Raw genomic sequence first — 23,087 nt, 5'->3', positions numbered from 1 at the left:
TGGAGGTCAGGCTGCCAGAATGTGTTTGCCTGGAAGGCAGCCTTGGAGCCCAGAGGAAGCCCACCCCCAACACCACTCCTTATCTCAGCAGCATTGGCACACTGTAGTGCTCCCAGCCTGCCTTTTTGCTCCAACTCCCCACCGTGCACTTGAGCCAGTGGCGTCATCTCTTCCCCTCCTGCTGTTGGGTGCTGCGGGAGGCAAGGGCTCTGGCACAGCCTGGCCATGCTCCCTGCCCATCTTGCTGCCTTGCAGAGTTTGTGCCATTGCCCCAACAACTGTGGCTGGTTGCACACACACGTGTGTGCACAGGGCTGTGGCAGAAATGGGTGAGTCAGGCAGGAGGAGGGGGTCAATCACAGGGGAATGAGTCAGCGGGAAGCAGAGGGCAGGTGCTCATCGAGGGCTGGGCTTCAAGGGAGCCCAAGGGCCTGGCAGCCTGTGCCAGGTCCCCTGGGCGATGGGGTGAGGGTGCCAGAGGAGAGCTGCAAAAGCCATAGGGCTTAGCAGGTGCAGGCAGTGCCTGTGGCTTGCGAATGGGCTGGGATCTGGCTCAGCCATGTGCTGAACCTGTACTCTGCCCGTGTCTCCTCCAGCCATGGGTGCGTTCCTGGAGAGGCCTGGGGCATCCTCAGTGCTGAGTCTTTCCCAGGAGGGACCGAAGACGAACACGGGAAGGGAGCAGTGCAGTGACCAGGTATCCCAGCCTCTGGTGTGTGGGGTGGATTCCTGTTGCCATGCAGGCAGCCTTGGGCAAGCTGAGCAGGTCGCTTGTCTTGGTCGGATCCTGCCCAACAACCTTCCCATCCCCTTTGAGAGCAGGGAGTAGATGGAAAAATAAATGATCCCTGCTGCGGCAGAGACAGATGAACACATAGCTCTGGTCTGAGCAAATGCAGTGTGAGGGGATTGCTGGGATGGGGACAATGCACTGCAGATCTATGGGCATGGTTGTTTGTTGGCTCTGGAATCCCTTGTGTGACCAGAGCTCTGCTGCAGACCCTCGGGGGGTGTTGGCAGGGTTGTGGATGGCTGCTTCCCTCATCCAGGGACCTGCTCTGGGCTGCTGAGTCTCCATCTAGCCCAGCTGGTCTCTGCTGAGTTTGACTCCTGGTGGCAGGTCCCCCATGGGTGTGATGGAGGTGGGCCTGCTATCGGTGCTATGGCAGTGAAGCCAATACTCTGTATTTAGGGCCAAACTTCTTCGAGCAGGTACTTGGGACTCCTGGCTTGTGGTAGCCTAGGTGTGTTGCAGCAGGCACTGACATGGGTACTTGGTATCACTTCCAGCCAGAGCAAGGATCAAACACTTGAGTGAAAACAACCCCTGCTGGTCTTGGAGTTGAGGTGAATCTCTTTTTCAACACCGCCAAGGTGTGCAGGTGTGTGCTGCTTGGGGCTGGCTGCAGGTACCTCTAGTCCTCCCTGCTGGCACCCTTGGCTGGGCAAGATGGACACTAACAGGCTCCAGCACTCTCCAGAGATGCTGTGAATCTCTCGTCCTGCCATGGGGCTGCTGGTGTGCTGCAGCACATCAGGGCAGAGGCTGAGAGTGGAGGGTTTGTGTAGCCTGGGAGAGGGAAGGCAGCGAAGGGGGCCCTCACCACTGCCAGCAGCTGTGGTTTTGGAGAGAAGCTGAAGCTGGGTTTTCCTGGAAGTGCCCAGGGACAAGATGAGAAGCAACAGCACATGAGGGAAATTCCGATTAGATATTAGGAAACATATTTCCCCTCAAGGGTGGTTAGACTCTGGAGGGCAGTCTCCACGTTTGGAGACCTTCCACCCTTGCAGGGGCTGAGCAACCTGCTCGACGTTGGCCCTGCTGTGAGCAGGATTGGACCAAAACCCCCCAAGGTCCCTTCCCACTGTTGTTGTTCCCTAGTTCGGCAGTTCTCGGGGTGCTTGGCAATGCAGCTGTTCAGGGCCTGTTGGACTGACTGGCTTGTAGGCAAATGGAGGGATCAGCGGGTTTTTCTGTCCATCCTCTTCTGGCTTGGTTCGTCCCATCCATGTGGTACCAGCAGTCCCGGGGGATGGAGGCACTGCCTTAGCAGCATTGCCTAGCTCATTGCTTTGCCCCCACCCAGCCTAGCCATCTCTCCAGAGGTCCACATTATTCCCTCCCTTCACGAGCACAGGAAGACGGTCAGCAGTAAAGCATGGATGATAAACCACCTGCCCTGCTCTACTGGCAGTGCAGAGGTGTGATCTGTAGGGGAGTGCTGGTGTTGTTGGGAGGCTGGGGGGGATACTGGCCCCCAGCCCTCTGTCTGGAAGGGCTTCAGGTTTATCTTCCCCATGGTGCCTGTCCTAGAGACAGTGGCAATTGTGGGGGAAGTCACCCATAGCCTTTTTAAAGGCTCCAGCTGCCTGACCATCCCAAGCAGATAGGGAGCAGATGGAGGCTGAGATGAGCCCAAAGGACTGTCTGGAAAGAATTACTTGCTCCCAGTATTTTCTGTTTCTTTGCCAGCCTTTTATTCTCATGGCTGCTCTTTTCCTGATCCTGTCCTTCTGTAAGGCTGGCTGCTGGCAGCCTTATCAGCCTTGCCTTCAGAAACGACTTTGCTCTATGATCTGTTGTGTTTCTGAGCTTTGACCCTGGTGCCTGATGCTGTAGAAGCCCATGCCCAGTGTGTAAGTGCTCAAAGGGTGTTCAGTGCTAGCCCCATCCTGCCTGCAAGACTAATGAACCAGAGCAAAGGGGGCTGCCTGTAGCTGTGGCACGTGGGCAGAGCTGACTTGCAGCAGTAGCTACGTCTGTCTCCCCGTCTGTTAGATGCTGGGAGGGTGTCCAGGCTTCCCAGATGCTTTTATATGGGTTTTCAAGCTCTAGGACATTCCCATGAGGCTGTGTTAGTCCCTAGATCTCTCCTCAAATTGCTTCTCTCAGCCTTTCCCTGGGGCTCATTAATACTGGCCTGCCATCTTGCTCAGAGCCCAGTGTGCTCTCCCTTCCTCGGCAGCCTGCTCTGGGCACTCTTGTCTGTCTTGGTTATCCCTGTTACAACACCTGTGCACATCAAGAGCAGCTGGGTCCAGTGGTCTGAACCCAGAGGCCCCTGGGGTCCATTCCCAGCTGCACCGAAATCATTGGGTGGCTGGGGACAAGCTAGTTCCTGGTAGTTCATGGAGAGCTCTTTGAGTCTCTCACGAGCTCCATCTCCCTAGGAAGGTCAGGTCTCAGGGGACATATGTGTCCCCAGCGGCACGTCTGCCATTAGAGTTGAAGGTGTTTTGACCCCAGTTGCTTTGCGTGTTCCTGCAGAAGTGGCGCAGCAAATCACAGGCTGCGACAGTGGCAGCAAGGGGAGTGTGCACGGGGGCCTCTGTGTCTTGCAGGGCCTGATGTGGGGGCTCATGTCCTGTGCGGTTTTCTGGGGATTCATATGTGTCTTGAGCCCATCTGTGTTCACTATCGCTTCTGTGAGGACGGAGGACGCTGTTATGCTGGTGCCCTAGTGCCCTGTAGTCCCTGCAGGCTGCACCTGCCAGATAACCCCAAGGGCAGGTCCTCTCTGGCCTCTTCCTGACGTAAAGCACCAGTTAAGCCATGGCTTCTTCCATCTCCATGCAACATGCAGGTGCCAGGTGGATTCCCCCTTCCATCCCGAGGGCATTCCCAGCCGTGTGCATTGCTCAGAGCCCTGGCAGTCCTGCAGGAGCCTGGCCCTGTGGAGTGGGTGGCTGGTGCACTGGGCAGAGGTGCTGTTGGTGGGACCCCACGGGTGGTTAAGGGTGTACGGACCAGGTTTGGTCAGTTTCACAGGATGAAATAGGAGCTGGGTTGTGCCTCTCGCTGCCCTGCATTTGGGTATGCCTGCAGTCAGACATGCCAGTCGCACCTACTCCCTCGTTTCCCCTACTCCCTCGTTTCCCTTTGAAGGGCCTTGTGCACTCGTGTGTTTGTCTCCATTACAGGCAACAGTGTGAGTGGTTAGGTGACAGCTGTGACACCCTTTTCCTAATGCCAGCAGGGTGTTTCTGTTTCACCTCCAGTGCCACCTGAAGGAGAGAGTTTCCTTTTCTCTGACAAGGCACAGGCCATTGACTTCACGGTAAAAATCCTTCCTAGCAGTAGCCCTGGATGTGTCCAGCTCTTTACAATCAAAGATGGACAAAGCCTCACCCCTATGGCCTGAATCCCTGCCCAGCCCATGTCACTGCTTTGGCCTGCGCTAGACTTGAGACTTTCTAAATTGCTTCTGGAAGGGGGTGAGTTGGGCGAGTGTGCACAGCCATATGTATGTGTGTGTGTGGTATCTCCACCCCCGTGCCACGTAGATGTGTAGCACGGGGAGTGGAAAAGATGGTGAATGTCCCCACAGCTGCTGCAGCCTTATCTGCACGCTGCAGCTTGGTAACACCGAGCCAGAGGCCTGAGTGCCTGTGCCCAAGCACCTCCCCTGGAGGGCTCTTACGGTAAAAGGAAGTGTATTGCAAGAGGGGTTGCGGTGGGGACGGGCAGTTCCCACGGGGTAAATGCTGCATGCACAATCCTTGCTGCCCTCCCCACCGCAGGCACTTTGCCTCCTCCCTCTTCCTATGCATAGCTTTGATGCCTGTGTCGTGAGCTGCTTGGGGTAAAGCAGCATCGCCGGGACCTTCTCCACTGCTCCGCAGTGCCCTGGTGACCGTTCGGGGAGGTAGGGAAAGGTGATGCTGCTGTGGCTCTCCCAGATGGGTGCGAGGGACTCATCAGTGGGGTGTGTGCAAGGGGGCTCGGGCTGGCAGGGCTGAAGGTGTGTGGCAGCTGGGGATGGGGGGAGACTGGTGTAAGTTTCTATAAATACGTTGGCAAGAAAAAGAGAGCTAAGGAGAATCTCCATCCTTTACTGGATGTGGGGGGGAAACATGGTGACAAAGGATGAGAAAAAGGCCGAGGTACTTAATGCCTTCTTTGCCTCAGTCTTTAACAGTCAGACCAATTGTTCCCCAGGTACCCAGCGTCCCTGAGCTGGAAGACAGGGATGGGGAGCAGAATGAAGCCCCCATAGTCCAAAGGAAAATGGTTAGTGACCTGCCACACCGCTCAGATGCACACAAGTCTCTGGGGCCAGATGGGATCCAACCAAGGGTACTGAGGGAGCTGGTGAAAGTGCTCACAAAGCCCCTTTCAATCCTTTATCAGCAGTCCTGGCTAACTGGGGAGGTCCCAGTTGACTGGAGGTTAGCAAATGTGACACCCATCTACAAGGGTCCAGTCAGCACAGGTTTATGAAAGGCAGGTTGTGCTTGACTAACCTGATGTTCTGTGACAAGGTGACCCGCTTAGTGGATGAGGGAAAGGCTGTGGATGTTGTCTGCCTAGAACTAGCAAAGCTTTTGTCACCATTTCCCACAGCATGCTTCTGGCAACTCATGTCTTGGACGAGCGTACGTTTTGCTAGGTTAAAAACTAGCTGGATGGCCAGGCTCAAAGAGTTGTGGTGAATGGAGTTAAATCCATTTGCTGGCCGGTTACAAGCGGTGTTCCCCAGGGCTCAGTACTGGGGCAAGTTCTCTTTGGTATCTTTATCAGTGATCTGGGCGAGGGTATCAAGGTCACCCTCAGTAAGTTTGCAGGTGACACCAAGTTGTGCAGGAGTGTTGATCTGCTCGAGGGCAGGAAGGCTCTGCAGAGGGATCTGGACAGGCTGGATCGATGGGCCAGGACCAATTGTATAAGGTTCAACAAGGCTCAGTGCTGGGTCCTGCACTTGGGTCACAGCAGCCCCAGGCAACGCTACAGGCTTGGGGAGGGGTGGCTGGGGAGCTGCTCAGCAGAGAAGGCCCTGGGGGTGCTGGCTGACAGCGGCTGAATGTGAGCCAGCAGTGTGCCCAGGTGGCCAAGGAGGCCAACAGCATCCTGGCTTGTATCAGCAATAGTGTGACCAGCAGGAGCAGGGCAGTGATCGTGCCCCTGTACTCGGCACTGGTGAGGCCACACCTCGAATCGTGGGCCCATCAGGACAAGAAGGACTTTGAGGTGCTGGAGCGTGTCCAGAGAAGGGCAACGGAGCTGGGGCAGGGTCTGGAGAACAAGTCCTGTGAGGAGCAGCTGAGGGATCTGGGGTTGTTCAGCCTGGAGAAGAGGAGGCTGAGGGGAGACCTTATTGTTCTCTACATGTCATTGCTTTAGCTGGGATAGAGTTATTTTTTCTTCATTGTAGCTGGTACAGTGCTGTGTTTTGGGCTTAGTATGAGAATAATATTGATAACACACTGACATTTTCATTGTTGCTAAAGTACTGCTTACACTAGTAAAGGACTTTTCCAGCCTCCCATGCTCTGCCGGGTACACAAGAAGCTGGGAGGGGAGGAGGCATAGCCAAGACAGCTGATCCAAACTGACCAAAGGGGTTGTTCCATATCGTATGACATCGTGCCAGGTATATTAACTGGGGGGAACTGGCCTGGGGAAGCAGCGATTGCAGCTTGGGGACCAGCATCATTGGTCAGCGGGTGCTGAGCGGTTGTATCACTTGTTTAAGTTTTTTCCCTCCTCGCAAAGTTTCACCTCTCTCTCTCGTTATTTTCTTTTTTGTTATTTTACTTTTATTATTATTATTATTATTACTGTTTTATTTTAATAATTGAACTGCTTTTATCTCAACCCATGAGTTTTCTTACTTTGGCCCTTCCGATTCTCTCCCCCATCTCACTGGGGTGGGGTAGCGAGCGAGTGGCTGCCTAGTGCGGAGTTGCTGACTGGGGCTAAACCACAACACTAAAACTACCTGAAAGGAGGTTATAGTGAGCTAAGTCTCTTCTCCCAAGTATCAGGATGAGACGAAATGGCCTCATGTTGTGCCAGGGGAGGTTTAGATTGGATATTAGGAAAAATTTCTTCTCCAGAAGGGCTGTCAAGCATTAGAACAGGCTGCCCAAGGAAGTGGTGGAGTCACCATTCCTGGAGCTATTTCAGAGACATGTAGATGTGGCACTTAGGGACATGGTTTAGTGGTGGCCTTGGCAGTGCTGAGTTAATGGTTGGACTTGATTATTTTAAAGGTCTTTTCCCACCTAAATGATTCTGTGATTCTAAGTTATGGTACGAGCTGCAGTGATCAGGAGCAACAGAGCATGGGCAAAGAGCTGGGGACGTTGGGGTTATGCATGGGGGTGCATGTAAACAGGGCAGCATCTGATGGTGGAGGATGATGGTGTTGGAGTGGGAGTGAAGAGGAGCACGCTTTTGGGGGTGCAGAGCCCGGCTACCCTATGAAGGATGTGGGGAAGGTGAAGGATTGTGCATCCGGGACCAGGCTACAAGGCATCAGGGTACAGAAGGAGCTGGCTTGGAAGATGAGGCTGTGGATGGCTGTGGCTGTATGCAGGGATGGCCAGAGGGAGAAGAGAGGAGAAGAGAGGTGGGAGCAAAAGGGGTCCTGTAACCCCACTGATTGCCTTGTTCTTTTCTCCCAGCTCATAAAGCATCAGCCCCTGCCAGGTCTCCCTGTCAGGGCATCATGCTTCTGTAGCCTGCTTGCAGTGATGGAGTGTGGGTTGTGCTGTTCTTGCTGCACGGTTAGATCACACTTCTCATGGCGCACAGCCCGGGACAGGGAGTTGACAGGGTGGGAGTTACCCATAAGCGCATACCTTTCCATTGGGGTTGAGTTAAACAGATTGGAATGGGGTTCCCAGGGCTTCTGATGCAGACACCAATCCCAGGACATCATTCTTCCACTCAGAACATCAGATAAAAAGGACTCTTAATGCTAATGTTTGTGCATCACTTTAGTATGGTGAGAGTCTAGTCCTGCTTGGACTTGGGGATGCCTCCCTTGGAGAAATGTCCTTATTGAACCTGAAACATGACAGTGCATAGGTGCCCTGGTCACAGCCAGAGACCCCAGGCATTGTGCAAGCCCCTGCCCCTCTGCCGGGACCCATTTGCCTTCTTGTGTCCATCCTGTGACTGGCTGCACTGGCGCATGACTTTGTAATCACCAGTGGAGGAAAATCTTTTGTCGGTTGCAGTTGGCTCTGAGGTCTGGAGTGGAGCAGCCAGTCTGTGTGGTCATCCTGTGGCTGAGGTCCCCATCCCTTAGGTCAGTGCCCCCACAGAGGGACAGGAGGACTGGAAGGGAGCTGAGCTGGCCAACATGTCCCCATGCCTGGGTGACCCAGGGCTCGCTTTCACTGTGGGCACTTTCTTTGTTGCTCCAGGGTGACTGCTGCAGCCGCCGTGCTGCTGCAAGGTCAACGCCATTGGGCTCCACAGATTGCCCTGGAGGCAAAGCTTGTGGGCACGGTGCCGGCTGCACCGTCGCCCCGGGAGCAGTGGCATGCGGCAGCTACCCCGAGGTGAAAAGACGTAGCTTATTCTGAAGTGGAGCCAGCCCGGAGGAATTTTCCCCTTGTGGCCAGCTGTTGTCCTGGGCCTGGTTTGCGTCCTCCACCACTTCCCACCCGGCGCTGCCTTGGGGAGGGGAGCAAGGGCTGGCCCACCCTCCGGAATCCCTGTGCCAGGCGAGTGGGTGCCACTTCGGGCTCGCGGGGGTGAGTAGCCGCGGTGGAGCCCAGCAGCATCCTGCTGCCTCTGCAGGGATCCTCTTGGGCAGCGGAGAGTTTTCCCCACCCCCAGCTCTGCCGCTGCCTCTTTGTTTTCTGGCAGAAGCCTCTGTGCCTTTTCATTGCTGTTGAGGCGCCGAGCAGGAGCCTACATGTGCTGTGTGTGCGTCTCGCTGGGAACGTGATGCAGGCTGGCAAGCCTGCCGGGCTGGGCATCTCCCTCGTGGGGCTGTGGAGGCCAGCTGGCAGCTTCGGGGGTCGTCTTTCTGTGGGCTGTTCCTCCGGTCGAGCAAGGCTTCAAGGCTGCTGGTTTCCTCTGTGAAACCCTCTTTCACATTGGCAGCGTTTCTGCACCTTGCCACAAGTGGAGTAAGTTGGATGGGAAGGGGCCGGTCCTCAGCTTGGCTCCACTGGGGGCTTGGGCTCTCTGCTGCGGTCCTCCCTCACCCTTGCTCCTGCTGAGAAAGCACCTGAGATTAGAGCAGCGCCAGGGGCTGCGAAGCCGGATACCGCGGTGGCTGAGGATTGCTTGTGCTGCGCCTGCCTCTCCATGTATTTGATCTCTCGACTTCCAACAGGGACTGAATTCCTGTGCTGGATTCTGGGCTCAGCTCTTGTGAAAGGATCCAATTATTTCAGAGCTTTGAGCATCTCCATTTGCTGCCCATATTTGCGGCGCCCGGGTCTGTGCTGGCTGGAATTCCAAGTGATTAACGTGGCTGTGACATCCCTCCTAGGGGTGTTATCTTTGCTCGCTGTCCCCCACCACCCCCCTCTTCCTCCGCCGGCAGCGAGCAAGACAGGCAGGCAGAGACAAAGGTCTGTCCTCAACCTGGGCTGTCCTCCCTGTGAGCGGCTGCTGCATGGGATTTCCCTGCCCTGCCTGCTGCAGGTTTTCTGGGCTCCCGGTCGAACGCTGGAGCTGGGTGGCCGTGGGCTGTATCACTGAGGTTTGAGCCTGCTGATGCTGGGTGGGCAGGGGGTGCTGCTGGCTTTGGAGAGCTGCCCGATTGTCCTGCTGGATTTTAAGCTGCTTTTCATTCTTTGACTGCGCTTTCCTGGGGAGATGGGCAGCCGTGCATGGAGGGGAGGCTGGCGGGGGAGGTTGGACATGGGGGAAAGCTGTACACAGGTGGCCATTGCATAGTAGGATCTGCCTGCAGACCCTGTGAGCCCCCCTTCCCAGCTGCAGGCTATTGTCAGCTTCGCTGCCTGCACGCGAGGCACCCAGGCAAGGTGTGCGGAGGCGATCCGTGCCAAGACACGGAGCATCAGAGGGAGCAGGGGTAAGCCCCTGGGCCAGGAGCTCTGATCTGGCTCCCTGAGCTCCCGGGAGAGGTTTCATTGTGTTATCCTGTCTCGGCCGAGCAGAAGGGCTCAGTCCCTGCGGCACCTGTGCATGGGGCTGGGGCTGGGGAGGCACCGCATGTTGCTGAGCCCCTCAGGAGCCTGCTGCAGGCTGGAGTCCCAGCAAGGTGCCCTGCGGAGAGAGCTGCTCTGTCCCCAGGGGCTTCTGCACCCCATCAGTGTCCCCTCCTGTGGGAGGGTAGGAAGGGCAGCAGGAGCAGCACCTCAGGAACATGGATGCTGTGGGGCAGAGAGAGATGTTATGTCTGTTTTTGTAGAAGCTGTCTCTGGTGGTTTCCAGGAGCTTGCACTCCTGACACGGGCACTGCCTCTTGCCCCATCGTTCCCCTCTGGGCTCAGGCTTCCTCCCTGTTATCTGCACAGGGGTGAGCACTGAGTGAGGCTTGGCTGCATAAATCTGGCACAGCAGGAGGCCTCCTGAGGACCTCTGCCAGCAGCACTTGCCCTTGTGGAGGGGCAGGGATGCTCCCTCCCTCTTCATCCCCCCTCCCTCCCTCCCTCTGTTTCCACCAAATGTGAGTTCCTTCCTTCTCAACCTGAATCCCAGGGGCACACCAGAGCCACGTCCACTAGAGTCATCTTTCCCTTCAGGCACAGTTTTCTCCCCTAGCATCTCTTTAACCATCTTCTCTCCTGGATTGCCACCTCTCTTGTGGATGGTGCTGGAGGTGGTCCCCAGCCTCATGCGTCTGCCTGTCTTCTGATGGTGATAAGCCTGATCTGTCAAGCTGTGGAGGACCAGCATTGCTGCATGTGCTGCTGTCCTTTAGGGTTGTGATGGAAACTTTCTGCCTACTGGTGCTTCTCAAGCTGTGTTCTTAGCCTGTGCCAGGAAGCTTCTGGCTTTGCACTTCCACTGGTTAGGTTTCTTTCCCTCTCCTGGGGTTCAGAGAGGACTGATGGAGCTCTGACTTATCTTTCAGGCAGTTTCCTGCAGTTTCTGTTGCCTCTTCTCTTGCCTTCTACTGTGCATGTACTGAGGATTGTTATTTGCCCTCTTGTAATGACAGCTTTTTCCTTTCCTGGCTGCACGGTTCCTGCCTCACCCCCAGTGAGGCTGCAAAGGTCTCCTTAGCACTTGCCAGGAGAGGGAGCAGGAGGGAATAAGGCAGCAAAAGCCAATTTAGGGTTGTTTTGGGTTTTTTTCTGTGGTCTAAATGGTCTTGGCCCAGCCAGCCCCTGAGCATGGCGCTCTGCCCCAGGCAGCAATGCCCAGACCAAAGCTGCTTGCCCACCAGCTGTGTGTCCCCTTGGCTGGCTGGTAGCACTCCTCTGGGAAGCCAAGTGGATCCCCACTGGGTGAGCGTGGTCCCTTCAGGCACAGGTCTTGCTCTTTTCCTTGCACCAGTGGTGTGCTGCCAGTCCTGCCAGGCTCCCCTTTCCAAGGGCTCTGCCAGTCCTGTCCTACGCCAGATGCGCCCCTGGGCTGGCAGAGCTGCCCCTGCACCAATCCCCTTTCCTTTCTGGCTGCTACACTATAATTAAAACAGCAACAGACCCTTTTGCAGCCTGCAGCCTGGCATGTGGTACGGCTGCTGCATTGCCCAGCCAGGGATCCTTCCTCACCCACCCCCTGCTCTGTTGCCACCAGACTGAGACCACAGGCTGTTAATCCTGCATCCCTTCCTGGATGTGCTAATAGGAATGAAACCTGCTGGTGAGCCAAGTCCCCGATGCCCCCACCCAGGCCTGGCTGTGTCATCCCACATCTGGGTTGGGTGACTCAGTGTCCCTGGGCAATGCAGCATCTCTGCCCCAGTGCCTGGGAGACACTCCCTCCCTGCAGGACTTTGGCCCAGGTATCGTGTGGCTGTTGAAGCGTAGTGCCCTTCCCCAAGCCTCACTGGGCTGGAGGAAGAGAGGAAAGCAGTGCCTGGCATAGCGCTGGACCCAGGTGCTGGGAGATTCTGGCAAAAGTGCAGGCCCCCTCCTGTCCTCTGAGCATTGAGGGGGCCTGGGAGGTCGGCAGAGGGCAGGAGGAGCTCTGGCTGGGCTTCCCCTAACAGGCAAAGCCATTTAAGTACTGTCTTAGAGTCAGAGCATCAGTACAGGCTGAAACACTGACAAAACCACCATCACTTGGGCTTAGGAGGGGCCAAACTCTTGGCTCGGGCATGTGGAGACCCCTGTGCGTATCCAGGGGATGGTACCTGTGCTGCTCAGCTGAGCTGGTGAGGACCTGGACCTGTCCCATCCAAGTGGCCAGAAGCAGGGCTCTGGAGATGCCTGGCTCAAGGGGAGGAGAAGGGAAAGGTGATGAGGTGCTGTCTCCCCACCCCTGGTCCCTGTGTTGCTCTCTAGGGGGGTGGTGGTCTCCCACTGGGTGCTGTAAGAGGCTGAGCGCTGCTGCAAGCTGGCTGGGCTCTCAGCAGGGAGGAGCTGCCCTGTGAAGCAGAGCTAAACACAGCCAAGAGAAACCCCAAAGACTAGAGGGGGTGGGGACAGGAACCTCCCTTGGCCTCAGTGACTTGCAGGAGAGTGAGGAGCAGTGCTGTGCTCCAGCTGCTCCCCATCCCAGGCTGCCAGGAGCCCTCCAGGGAGATGTACAGGGAGGTTCCAAGGTATACTTGGAGACACTTTTGGGGTGGGCTGGAGAATCCTGGCATTTCCCACCATGATGCTTTGGGAATCAATATCTGGGCTGGCAAAACATGGTGTTGCCCCTTGTGCTAGGTGTGTGCACTATTGGCTAGTGCTGGCATCACCTGGTGACTGGCATTGAGGTCTCAGCTGGGATGGATTTGTGGTGTCAGCCTGTCAGCCTCTCCTGATGGACCTGTTGCCCCAAAAGGCAGCTGCTGCTGGGGAGCAAAGGCCTGTGACTGCAAAGGGATGTGGGAAGGAGAAAGGATGCAGGTGAAACGGCGTATTTGTCCTAGCATGGACACGCGCAGAAAGGATGTGGCTTTTTCCCACCACACCGTGCTGACTCTTGCTGCCGGTTGCTGATTTTGCTTCCCAGCAGTTGTTCTGTGCCATGCAAGTTGTGGTACAAATCTCCCCTGGGACAGAGGGTGGAAACAGCAACCTTCCAGGTGGGCAGAGCACAGTGTGTTACCACCTCAGTGTCTGCCTACGGCTGTGGGCATTCACTTGCTTTTCTACACGCCTTGATGCACCCCACCCCTGTGTGGGGTCCCAGGAGGAGATGATCTTTACAAAGAGCTGTTGCTGAGGTTTTGGACCAGAGGTTTGTTATACTGCAGTGTTGATTTGCCATGCTGCAAGTGCTCGGTGGGAGCTGGAGTATTGTATCTCTGTTCTGGCTGGTCGCTGGCGGTGCTCTTCCCCAGCACTGGTGCTGGTGGCTTTTGGGCTGGCCAGCTCTTGGGGACTGGACATGACTGCCTATTAATTACAAATCTTAATGGAAATATAATGAAAGAACAACCTATTTCCTGGGGTAGGTGAGGCCAGGCAGCGAGCACAGCGAGCGACCTGCTGAAGCTGACTTCCCACCTGCAGGATGATGGGATGCAGAGCTTGCTGGACCAGGCTGCCAGAAAAGGAGGGGCACTTGGGTGTTTGGTGCCTCTGAGCATCCCTTCAGGGATTATGTCATCTGCCTGGCCTTGTTCTTTTCAGATCCAGAGCAGTGCTTAGGGGTGGGATGCCCAGTGGGACAGACAACAGCTTCCCTCTGGACAGCTGCTGCAGTGAGCCCCCAGCTGAGGGCTCTATAGGGAGGACACGGTCCCCAGGGACGAGTGGCATTTCCTCCTTCACTCGGAGGTTCCTGGGCCAGCAAAGCATACAGGCTGCCCCTGCCACAGAGGGGCGAGGGTAGGGGTGCCCAAGGGCTGCTGCCCACTCTGAAGGTGTTGCACTGCAAGCTGCTGCCCAGGCTGACCCTCCTCCTTGCCCCCTTCCAGGTGTCAAAGCTGCAGTGCCAGTGGATTATGACTGCAGGGGAGCTGTGTTGCATCTACAAATCACTGTTGTGCATCAAGGGCACATCTGAGCAGGTGAGTGCTGTGCACATGAAAGCACTGTTGTCTCTGCACGGGGAGAAGCTGGCGGGGGGCCATCATGGCTCAGGGCTGTCAAGCTCCTTGTTTCTGCCTTCCCTCCCAGGCATCTCTTACTGGAAGAAAACAGTTGCAAGCTCTTCTCCTCGTCTGTAGGCGCAGAAAGTGCCCTGTGCTGTGGGTGAAAGGGGTACAAGGTGGACATGAGACCAGCAGCTAGGTGGAGGCTCAGAGGTTGGTGGTGATCTGCAGTGTCTTGGAAAGCAAGACATGAAATGGTCACCAGAAAGAAGCAGGGATCTGTTAATATACACAGGTTTTCATATAGGTACGCGTGCAAAAGGGATGCGAAATAAGAGCCAGGTATGACAGTTCACAGTTTAGCTTAAAGGATGTGTGGTTTTAATGGAAATCAAGGTGATAGCACTGCCTGAGATGGCAGAGATGTATGTGGCCTTTGGGTTTGGGAGGTTGGGAGGGGCTAAGCCTTCTCTGCCTGTGTGGCCCCATGGGCAGGCAGTACCCTAATGCCCTTCTGGAAAGCATCTGAATCACTCCAGCCCATCATGTCCCCCTTTCCTTCCCCTCAGAGCCACTGTGCAGACTGAAGAGCTGGAGAGAATGGTGAAGAGGTTCAGAGGCACACCGTGATGGTGGGAGCCATTCCACAGCAGCTACCCTGCTTCTGGGGGGTTCCTGGCTGGCAGGTATCTTCAGCTAGTTGTGCCAACAACCACCCACTGTGGGACAGGGAAGTTAATCCGGAGCAAAGCGGGGTTCTGCTGCAGAGGGGTGAGTATGGGGGGCAGCCAGGACAGGCTGCAGCATGGTGGGTTACACAGAGGGGCTGAGGTTGGCAGGAACCTCTGGAGGTCATCTGGTCCCACCCCTTTGCTCAGGCAGGGCCACCTAGAGCCACTGCCCAGGACTATGTCCAGGCAGCTTTTGAATATCTCTAAGGATGGAGACTTTAGAACAACTCTACGTAACCTGTTCCAGTGTTTGGTCACCATCTCAGTAAAAAAAGTGTTTCTGTTGTTCAGACAGAACCTCCTGTGATTCAGTTCATGTCTGTTGTGTCTTGCCCTGTCACTGAACACCCACTGGAAAAAGCCTGGCTCCATCTTCTTTGCACCCCCTCCCTAAGCCTTCTCTTCTCCAGGCTGAGCAGTCCCAGATCTCCCAGCCTTTCCTCAGAGGAGGGATGCTCCAGTCCCTTAATGATCTTAGTGGCCCTTTGTTGCACTCTCTCAGGTGTGGCCTCACCAGTGCTGAGCAGAGGGGAAGGATCACCTCCCTCAGCCTGCTGGTAATAATGTGTCTGATGCAGCCCAGGACTGTTGGCCTTCTTTGTGGCAAGGGCACGTTGCTGACTAATGTTCAACTTAGGTGTCCAGCAGGATCCCAGTGTCTTTTCTGCAAAGCTGCTTTCCAGCTGGTCAACCCCCAGCATGTGCTAGTGCATGGTTATACCTTTCGTCACTGTTTTAAAAAAAAACCCTGGGCTCTACTACCCTGGCCTGCCACTTTCCCATCCCCGTCATGATGGGGGTCAAAATACCATAGGCAGCCTTGACCCACTTGGAGAACCAGTTCACCTCTTGCATGCCTGCCCCTAAGGCTTTGCTCCACAAAAGCAGGCAGAGCTGTGGGGACAGGCAAAGGGCAGAGCTGCCAGGCACAGGGAGTTTGTAAGGCTCTGGAGCTCCTCAGCCTGCCTCACACTTTTCCTGCATCTCCTCAGCTCTTACAACCACTTTAGTATTTATCATGGCAGAAAATTCATGGCCAGGATTCTCACAGATCCGAAACTGGACTGAAAATCAAAAGTGAGGTGCCATGCAGCATGGAGGTCAGGCCCTTGGGGCAGGCAGGAGTAGGTGGATGGTGCAGGAGCCCATGGCAGGCTCTGTAGCTCCTGGTACCACCCAGATGCTGACTGAGGTGGTGGAGGTCTCTGGTTCAAGCTGGCAAAACTGTGACATGAGGTGAGATTTCCCCAGGCTGCCCAGCCAGGCTTATGTCCCCGGTGTGGGGCTAGCAGCATAGGGCACCAGCCCTGCCTCATTCAGCATGTACATCTGGGGCAGGTCTTCCTGGTGAGCACTGGGAGATCTTGTTGCTGTTGCCCAAAGGGGTGATTACAGGCCTAAGCCCCTGGGACTGGTCTGACCTGCCTCACTCCTCCACTCCAGAACAGCGCAAGCACACCAAGTCCCTGGGGCAGGCAGGACCCCTTCTCCCCACTTGTCCAGACTTGTCCCCAGTAGCCTCCAGCCCAGCTGGAGACTCCTCTCCATGCCCAGTCCAGGAAGGAAGTGCTGATCCTGCAGGTGGGTGATGCCACAGGGTTCCCTGGAGAGCCACACCAGCCTGGTTCCTCTTCCTGTCCCCATAGAGGGAGGTCTGAGCAGGGCTGTATGGGGAGCTGCCCACATCCCAGCAGGTCCGTTGTGGCCAGAAGCCCAGCCAAGGATGGCGATCCCTGGCTGATCTCTGTCCTCCTGCTCTCTCTTTTCAGATGCTGTGCTGCAGTGCACCCCATAGCAGAGGGCCCACCCAGAAATCCTGAGCGAGGCAGGGTCCAGCTCCCATCCCCTGCCCTCGCACCCTGACCTGTGGCACTTTACAGTCCCCCTCCTGCTGTTGCATGGGTTGTTCTGACTCTGGCTCCACTTGGAGTCTAGGAAAGTAAGGCTCCATGCGGCACATCCACGCGGAGACGTCCCTGCCCCCAGGGCACAGCACAGACCCCAGCCTGTCTCAGCCCAGTGGAGAGGTGCCCTTGGAACCTTCCTCACAGCACTGCACCCACCGTGGCATCCTCATGGGCTACAACGAGACAGAGATCAAGCGCCAGAAGGTTTACCAGGTCTCCATCTTCTCCCATCTCTCCAACTCCTCTGAGAGCACAGAGCAACGGGCAGGCAGCTGGCCGGCTGTCAAGAGGAGTTACCCTGAGCAGCGAACTCCAGACGGGGGGCGAGATCCCAAACGAACTCACTGGGGTGGAGGTGGGGTGGATGGCAGGCGCGATGGGGGCCCTGGGCAGGCTTCCCTGGACGATGATGATACCTTCGAGGATGGTCTGCTGGTGGAGGAGCTATCCCTGTGCGGCTCTGCCCAGCACTTCTCCCACAGCGGGCTGCGAGTGGTGGAGCACCGGTGTGAGAGCAGCCCTAGCCGCAGCCCCAGGACCAGCAGAGAAGACAACGTCTCCTCGTCCTCCTCCTCCTGGCCCCAGCACATTGCTTGCACTACTTTGCACACAAGAGACAGTTGCCGTGTCTCATCGGGGGATCAGCCCACAGACTATGGGGAGAATGGGGATCGGGCAAGTGGCCACAACTTGCTTCACCTTGATTTGCATAATATTGCACAAACAGGCAGGTTGGACTCTGGTGGGAAGAGAGAGAAGCCAGGGAGCAGCCCAGCTCACAATAGCAGGGCTAGCGGAGAAGAGGAATGGCCAGCGGTGGCCAATGGGTGCAAGGAGCCCCCAGCTCTGCAGACAGTGCTCAGCCCTGACCTCAGCAACCTGAGCTCCCTGGAGAAGACACCCTGCAGGAGCAGCCAGCTCAGCGGCAGCAGCTGCCCAGCCAAAAGGAAGCTGCTGCCTGCTGGTGAGGCTGTGGCCGACTCCTGCTCTGAGGATGAAGGCCTGTCCCCACCAGCAAGGAAGAGGGTCCTGCCATGCCATCCAGTGCCCACAGCCTGCCGCAGCACTGATGCCAAGGGGGCCCCATTCTGGAATCACCTGCTTCCCACAGCCAAGGTGAGCATCGCCCGGGGACAGCCAGAGCTCAGGGCTGTCGTTGTGGGCAATGTGGTCTGTGGTGGCACAGGACCCTGTCCTGTCCCAGTGCTGCGGCACTGGTGTGAGCAGGACAGTGGCTACAGCCCGCCCTGGAATACATGGTCTATAGACTACTGTCACCCACTCTTGATAGTTTTTAGTCACTGGATCCTCTGCTTGCAGCCAGCTCTTTAGCCTGGAGACCCTTGCTTGAACAGGACAAAACGTCCCCGTGACAGTGAGAGTTGGACACGTGGTGTGGGGCCACCCTCAGTGTGTGACAACTTCCTGCAGGCATAGGAAGAGTGGCTGCCTTCTTGCCTGCCCAATGAAGACGAAGGCAGAGGGGTGGGATGGCTTGAGTCCCTGGCCATGATATCCATCAGGGCAAGGGTTTTGTAGTAGGGAATGGGACTTGACATGCTCTGGCAGGAGAGTGGGAGCCCTAGTGCTGTGTGCAGAGATGCCACTCGCTTTTCTGCAATTCTGGGGTGCCTGTAGCATGTCTCCAGTGTGTCATGAACTCAGAAATGGAGCAGACTCCAGAGGTTTTCAGCCAGCTTGGCAGCTTAGGAGCTGCCTGCAATTCCTTCCTGCTTACCCGCCCCTCCTGGCCAGGTCCCTGCCTTCACCGTGTCCTGCCAGCTGAGGCTGCAGCAAGCTCATGCCAGAGCTGGTATGCTCCTCTCTTTCCCTGGGGCATCCCATGGAGGAGGGGCCTGCTTGGAGCTGGGACACACCATCTGTGGGGCACAGCTCCATTCCTGCCCGTGTGCCCTTTTTCATGACTGTCCCCCACCCTGGCTGCCCCCAGCACTGCCCTTCCAGAGTGAAGCCCTCCAGCATCTTCCTGCCCAGTCATGCCAGCCGGCTCCATCATCACTTTGTGTTGTGCTGCCCTTTGTGTGGTTTCCAGAAGGGAATACCCCTGAAAAGGGGACATCTTTAAAAGGAGGCTGCAGTGTGGCCCTGGTTTTAACCCCCACATCCCAGGGTTTTAACCCTACAGCCGTAGGAGCCTGGCTGTGGGCAGGGGTGTTAGCACGCCCCTCTGCCTAGTGGCATCACTGAGGATTTTGCATGAATCACCAGGGGATGGGACTTTTCCTGGGCTGGTCAGGGGTCTTCATTGTATGTGTTACCCTTCCCTGGGAGGTGCAGGGGGTGTTGGTGCATGGCTCTGACTGGGGGTGTCTTGTCACTAGGGCTGGTCCTAAGACCTGTTTTGCAATGTGGGGAGCTGTGTGCTGAACCCTCGGCTTGGGTACCAACACCCTCACTGCCAGCAGAGCTGCTTTGGGCAACCCCACATCTCAACCAGACAGTGCAGCCGTTGCACTGCCCCACTGGCCACCCCTCCAGAGGCCACTGGTGGCTCCCCATGGATGGTATCCTCTCTGATCTGCTGGGACCCATGTGGGGCAGGGCAAGGGGCGATGGCACCTCCTGGGGGTGTGCAGTTCCCGGTTGCTGCCCTAACACAGTTCTCTATTTCGTGTCCCCTCCAGACATCTGCAGATTGCACTGCGGTCGGGAGGAGGCTGAAGAGCGGGCTGCGCCTCAAATCGTGAGTGTCCCAGCAGCCCCATGGATGGATGTGGGGGCTCAGGGTGCCCAGCCACTCCAGTACCCCACAGCCCTGTGGGGGGGTCACGTTGGGTCCTTTCCCTGCCCCAGGTGTCTCCCCTCCACAGGACCTCAGGCTGTGGGGCAGAGGGAGGTATCTTCTGACCCTGGTGGGTAGGAAATTGGGTCCAACCTCCACCAAAGAAAGGGACAGGGGGACCTGCAAAGGACAGTCCAGGGCTGTAGGCTCTCCAATCTGACACCAGTCTTCTCTCTCAAAGGCGACATCTCCGGAGCAGCCTCCGGAGGGGCACCAGATCCTCCGCAGCACCCTGGACCACCACCACCGTCAGCCATGCACTCCTGGGCAACTTTGAGGTAACAGTGCCCACCTGCCAGGGAGGAAGATGGGTCCTGGGGTCTCCAGGCTGGGCTGGAGATGGATGTGAGAGGCTGAACCTGACAGGATCCCTGGCATGGGGCTGGGCTGATTGTCCCCAAGGGCCTGGTGTCACACAGCCACCATCCACCAGCAGGATATCTCAGCCAGCAGATCCTCTGGTGATGTGCCAGGACCCTAGACCCCACTGAGATGGCTGCTACGGGGCTGAGCTGAGGTGCTCTCTCTGCTTCTCTGTGTTAGATGGCTGGCTTTAGCCCACCAATTCAGGACGGGTCTGTCTCAGAGCGATCAGCTGGGGCCCCTCATGGGTGGTCTCTGGAAAGACATGCAAGCAGGCACATGGTTGCAGTGGAGACAGGGGTCATCTCACCTGCAGCTTCGAGCAGAGGGACATGACTGATGTTTGAAGGTCCCTAACACTTCTCTCCTCTCTCAGGAGTCCATCCTGAAAGGGCGCTTTGCACCGTCGGGGAGGATCGAGGGGTTCATGGCAGAGATTGGTGCCAGTGGCTCCTACTGCCCCCAGCACGCCACCCTGCCCGTCGACGTCACCTACTTCGACATCTCTGAACACAGTGTGCCCTCGCCTTTCCTGGTACGTGGATGAGGGAAGGCTGGGAGCATGGGGGAGGTGAGTGGGGGCTGTACCCAGCCACTGCGCATCCTGGGGGTTGCCCATCTCCAGAGAACATGGCTCGAGGAACCACCTACCTGAGGAGACCACTAGCTGTGCCAGGAGCAGTTTTTAACCCAAAAAGCAAAAAGGGGACTCTTGCAGGCATGTTGCTGCCCAGCTGTCTCACAGCTATTGCTTTGCCATCACCTCTTCGTTGCTGCTTGTTCGTCCATGGGTCTGGAGAGGGAGTGAGCTGGGCACCTTCTTGGTGCTTTGTGCCAGGCATTCCTGGCTCCGTGCCAGGTCCCAGCTGGGCTCTCCATGGGCTTTCTCCCTCCCTCATGTCCTCACTCTTTTGCCCCAGGGAGTGATTGACTTGGAGGCCTTGGGAAAGAAGGGTTACAGTGTCCCCAAAGCTGGAACCATCCAAGTGGTAAGTCGTCCCCTGGCCTCTGGCAGCACCATGGGGAGGGGGCTGGGTGGGCTCCAGTCGCCCCCAGTTGTGGATATGCTCCATTACATTGTTTGGCAGTGCAGCAGCCAGAAAGCTTGTGTAGAGCAGGTATGTGGCCACCAAGAGAGCACAGCAGAGGGGATCACAGGGTCTCTAGGGTACTGGTGGGGGGAGACAAGATGGTGGGAGATGCAGGGAAGGAAGAGGTTAGTGCGGAGGGACAGGGTCTTGGCAGGAGAGCGTAAAGTGCAGTGGGGATGGATTAGGACCATGGGAGTGGAGGTGGGTGGAAAGGACTGACGTGTGGGCCTCAGGGTAAGCCCTTTGGGGCTGCTGTGGGGCTTTCTGGATCCTTGAGCCTGCTGGTGCTGCCCCCAGATGGCCCAGCCCTGCCCTACAAATCCATTCCTGTGCCATTCCCAGTCTCACCTCCTACCCCTCTGCCCCCAGACCTTATTTAACCCCAACAAGACTGTGGTGAAGATGTTCTTGGTGACGTACGACTTCCAGGACATGCCGGCCAACCACATGACCTTCCTACGCCATCGCATCTTCCTGGTGCCTGTCGGGGAGGAGGAAGGGGCCACCGCAGCCCCCAGCAACCCACCGGGCTCTGGCCTGCCTCGCAGGGTCCTTTGCTACCTGATGCATCTGAGGTAGGGCACGCTGAGAGGGATGGATGCCTGCCCCAGCATCACCCCATGGCTCCTCTGCCATGTGTCCCTGTCTCCCCAAACCTGCAAGCCAGAGGTGGGGGGATGGCAGCCTGACCCCCTCGCCCTGGGGAGGAGCAGGGACTGGCTGCTTTTTTGGGGAGATTGGAGCTGCCATCCTGCCCAAGGGCAGCAGTCTCTGTCTCTCTGAAGGCAGCCAGAGCATGGCCACCTTGGCAAGGGGGTTATGCCCTACACCGAGGCTGTCCTGCCCTTAACTGGGAGCCTGAGGTTCCTCCACCCTGCTTTTGTCTCCACTAAGGTTTCACAGCTCCAAGTCGGGGAAGATCTACCTTCATGATGACATCCGGCTGCTTTTCTCCCGCAAGTCAATTGAGGTTGACTCGGGTATCCCTTATGAACTGAAATCCTTCACGGAGATGCCAAGGAATCCCTGCTACTCACCCCGGGCCTGACCTCCCCCATCCCCCAGGGCCACCAGGGAGCCTCCAGCCCAGCACTTCAGGGAGAGATGAGTAAAGGGCCAGCAAGCAAGCACTGCCTTGCAGTATCGCCCTCTCCACGCACCCTGGCCCTCCTGAGCAGCACAGATGCTGTGCCTGTGCCCTGCACCAGGGCTGAGATCACTGAGGGGGCTTCACCAGGAGGGGCATGGGCTGGGGGGCAGCCCTGGCAGCCCTGGTAATCCAGGGGCATACCCAAAGCCTTCTGCTGGTGCTGCTCCCAGCTTGGAGACTTGGGTGTAGCTGGCGGAGGGAGGAGTGAAGATTTGGGCCAGGGGCTCTAGGTGAGGCTGGCTGTGCTGGTCCCAGAAAGTGTGGAAAAGTTTGTATTTATTAGTATTTATTGTTGCTGGGAGTGCAGAGGAGGCTTGTGCAGAGGATTGGAGATGCTGCAATGTTCACCCCCCCGACCCTGTCGGTGCTGGATGAAGCCCCTGGCAGGGTGGGGCTGTCTGGGTTGGGGCAGGGCTGTGGGGACTGCGAGGGTGACCGGGGATGGGAGCACCTTGGCCTGGGGGGAGAGGGTGACCTATCTTGGCCAGGGTGCAGGGCCTGGGCCCAGGCTGTGTTAAAACCCCAAGGAAAAGCTGAGACTTGCTGGGTACTAATGGCCTGCCATGGATCCTGGAGCTAAGGGGACATGTCTGGCACACATATGGGGACCTGGGGCTCTCTGCAGGAACAGGGGGAGACTTCGCAGGAACCTCTGGAGCCCCCCGGTGCCAAGGGTCAGAGTGAAGTGGGACATTGCCAAAACATCAGAGCCTGGCACATCTGTGTGCATGGGGTGAATCACAACGTGGAGCTGGCTGTGGGAAAGGGTCTGCTGGCAGTGTCACCAGTGCTGGAGGGATGAGTGGGAGTCCTGGCTTAGTTCCCGGGAAGTGGGGAAGAGGCAGAGAACATCAATGGGAGGGGATTTAGGGGTGCTCTGGAGCAGTGGCCTTTGGAAGGGGGCAAAGGCTGGGGTGTGTGAGAGGGCTGAGGGAAACCAGGGCTCACACATACCCCATCTGCATCACCCCCTTGAGCTGGGCTTTGGACACCAGCCTAGGCCTGGGGAGCCCCAGCCCCTCTGCAGGGGCAAGGGAGGGACGGTCCCCCACACCGTCAGGCAGGGCTGGGCTCGACTGAGGGACAGGGTTTGGACAAGGGAAGCTGCGCCGGTACTTCTTGTCTTTGTTTCTAATTTAATAAAAGCCCGTTTGGAGATTGAGCTCTGACCCAGCCTATCCCGGAA

The 23,087-nt window shown here is 57.0% G+C and overlaps 1 protein-coding gene across 4 annotated transcripts in view; it reads left to right on the top strand.

Annotated features, from left to right (window-relative positions):
- The window catches only part of ATOSB (atos homolog B), a 43,321-nt gene extending 20,258 nt beyond the window's left edge, over positions 1-23,063 (top strand). The window contains exons 3-12 of one of the 4 annotated variants that reach the window (XM_064438020.1): positions 13,740-13,832; positions 13,942-14,069; positions 14,426-14,627; positions 16,357-17,610; positions 19,140-19,198; positions 19,479-19,575; positions 20,037-20,195; positions 20,581-20,649; positions 21,121-21,326; positions 21,646-23,063. In XM_064438020.1, coding sequence (XP_064294090.1) covers positions 16,537-17,610; positions 19,140-19,198; positions 19,479-19,575; positions 20,037-20,195; positions 20,581-20,649; positions 21,121-21,326; positions 21,646-21,799 — 1,818 coding nt within the window. In that variant the 5' untranslated portion in view covers positions 13,740-13,832; positions 13,942-14,069; positions 14,426-14,627; positions 16,357-16,536 and the 3' untranslated portion in view covers positions 21,800-23,063. Of the gene's footprint in view, positions 1-4,434; positions 4,647-8,412; positions 8,488-13,739; positions 13,833-13,941; positions 14,070-14,425; positions 14,628-16,356; positions 17,611-19,139; positions 19,199-19,478; positions 19,576-20,036; positions 20,196-20,580; positions 20,650-21,120; positions 21,327-21,645 lie in introns of those variants that run through there. The other 3 variants (XM_064438021.1, XM_064438022.1, XM_064438019.1) reach the window with 3 other exon arrangements.
- Positions 23,064-23,087: the final 24 nt, after the last annotated feature.

The sequence above is a fragment of the Phalacrocorax carbo genome, chromosome Z (genome assembly GCF_963921805.1).
Source record: "Phalacrocorax carbo chromosome Z, bPhaCar2.1, whole genome shotgun sequence".
Lineage (NCBI taxonomy): Eukaryota > Metazoa > Chordata > Aves > Suliformes > Phalacrocoracidae > Phalacrocorax > Phalacrocorax carbo.
This window is presented reverse-complemented; position numbering and strand designations above follow the sequence as displayed.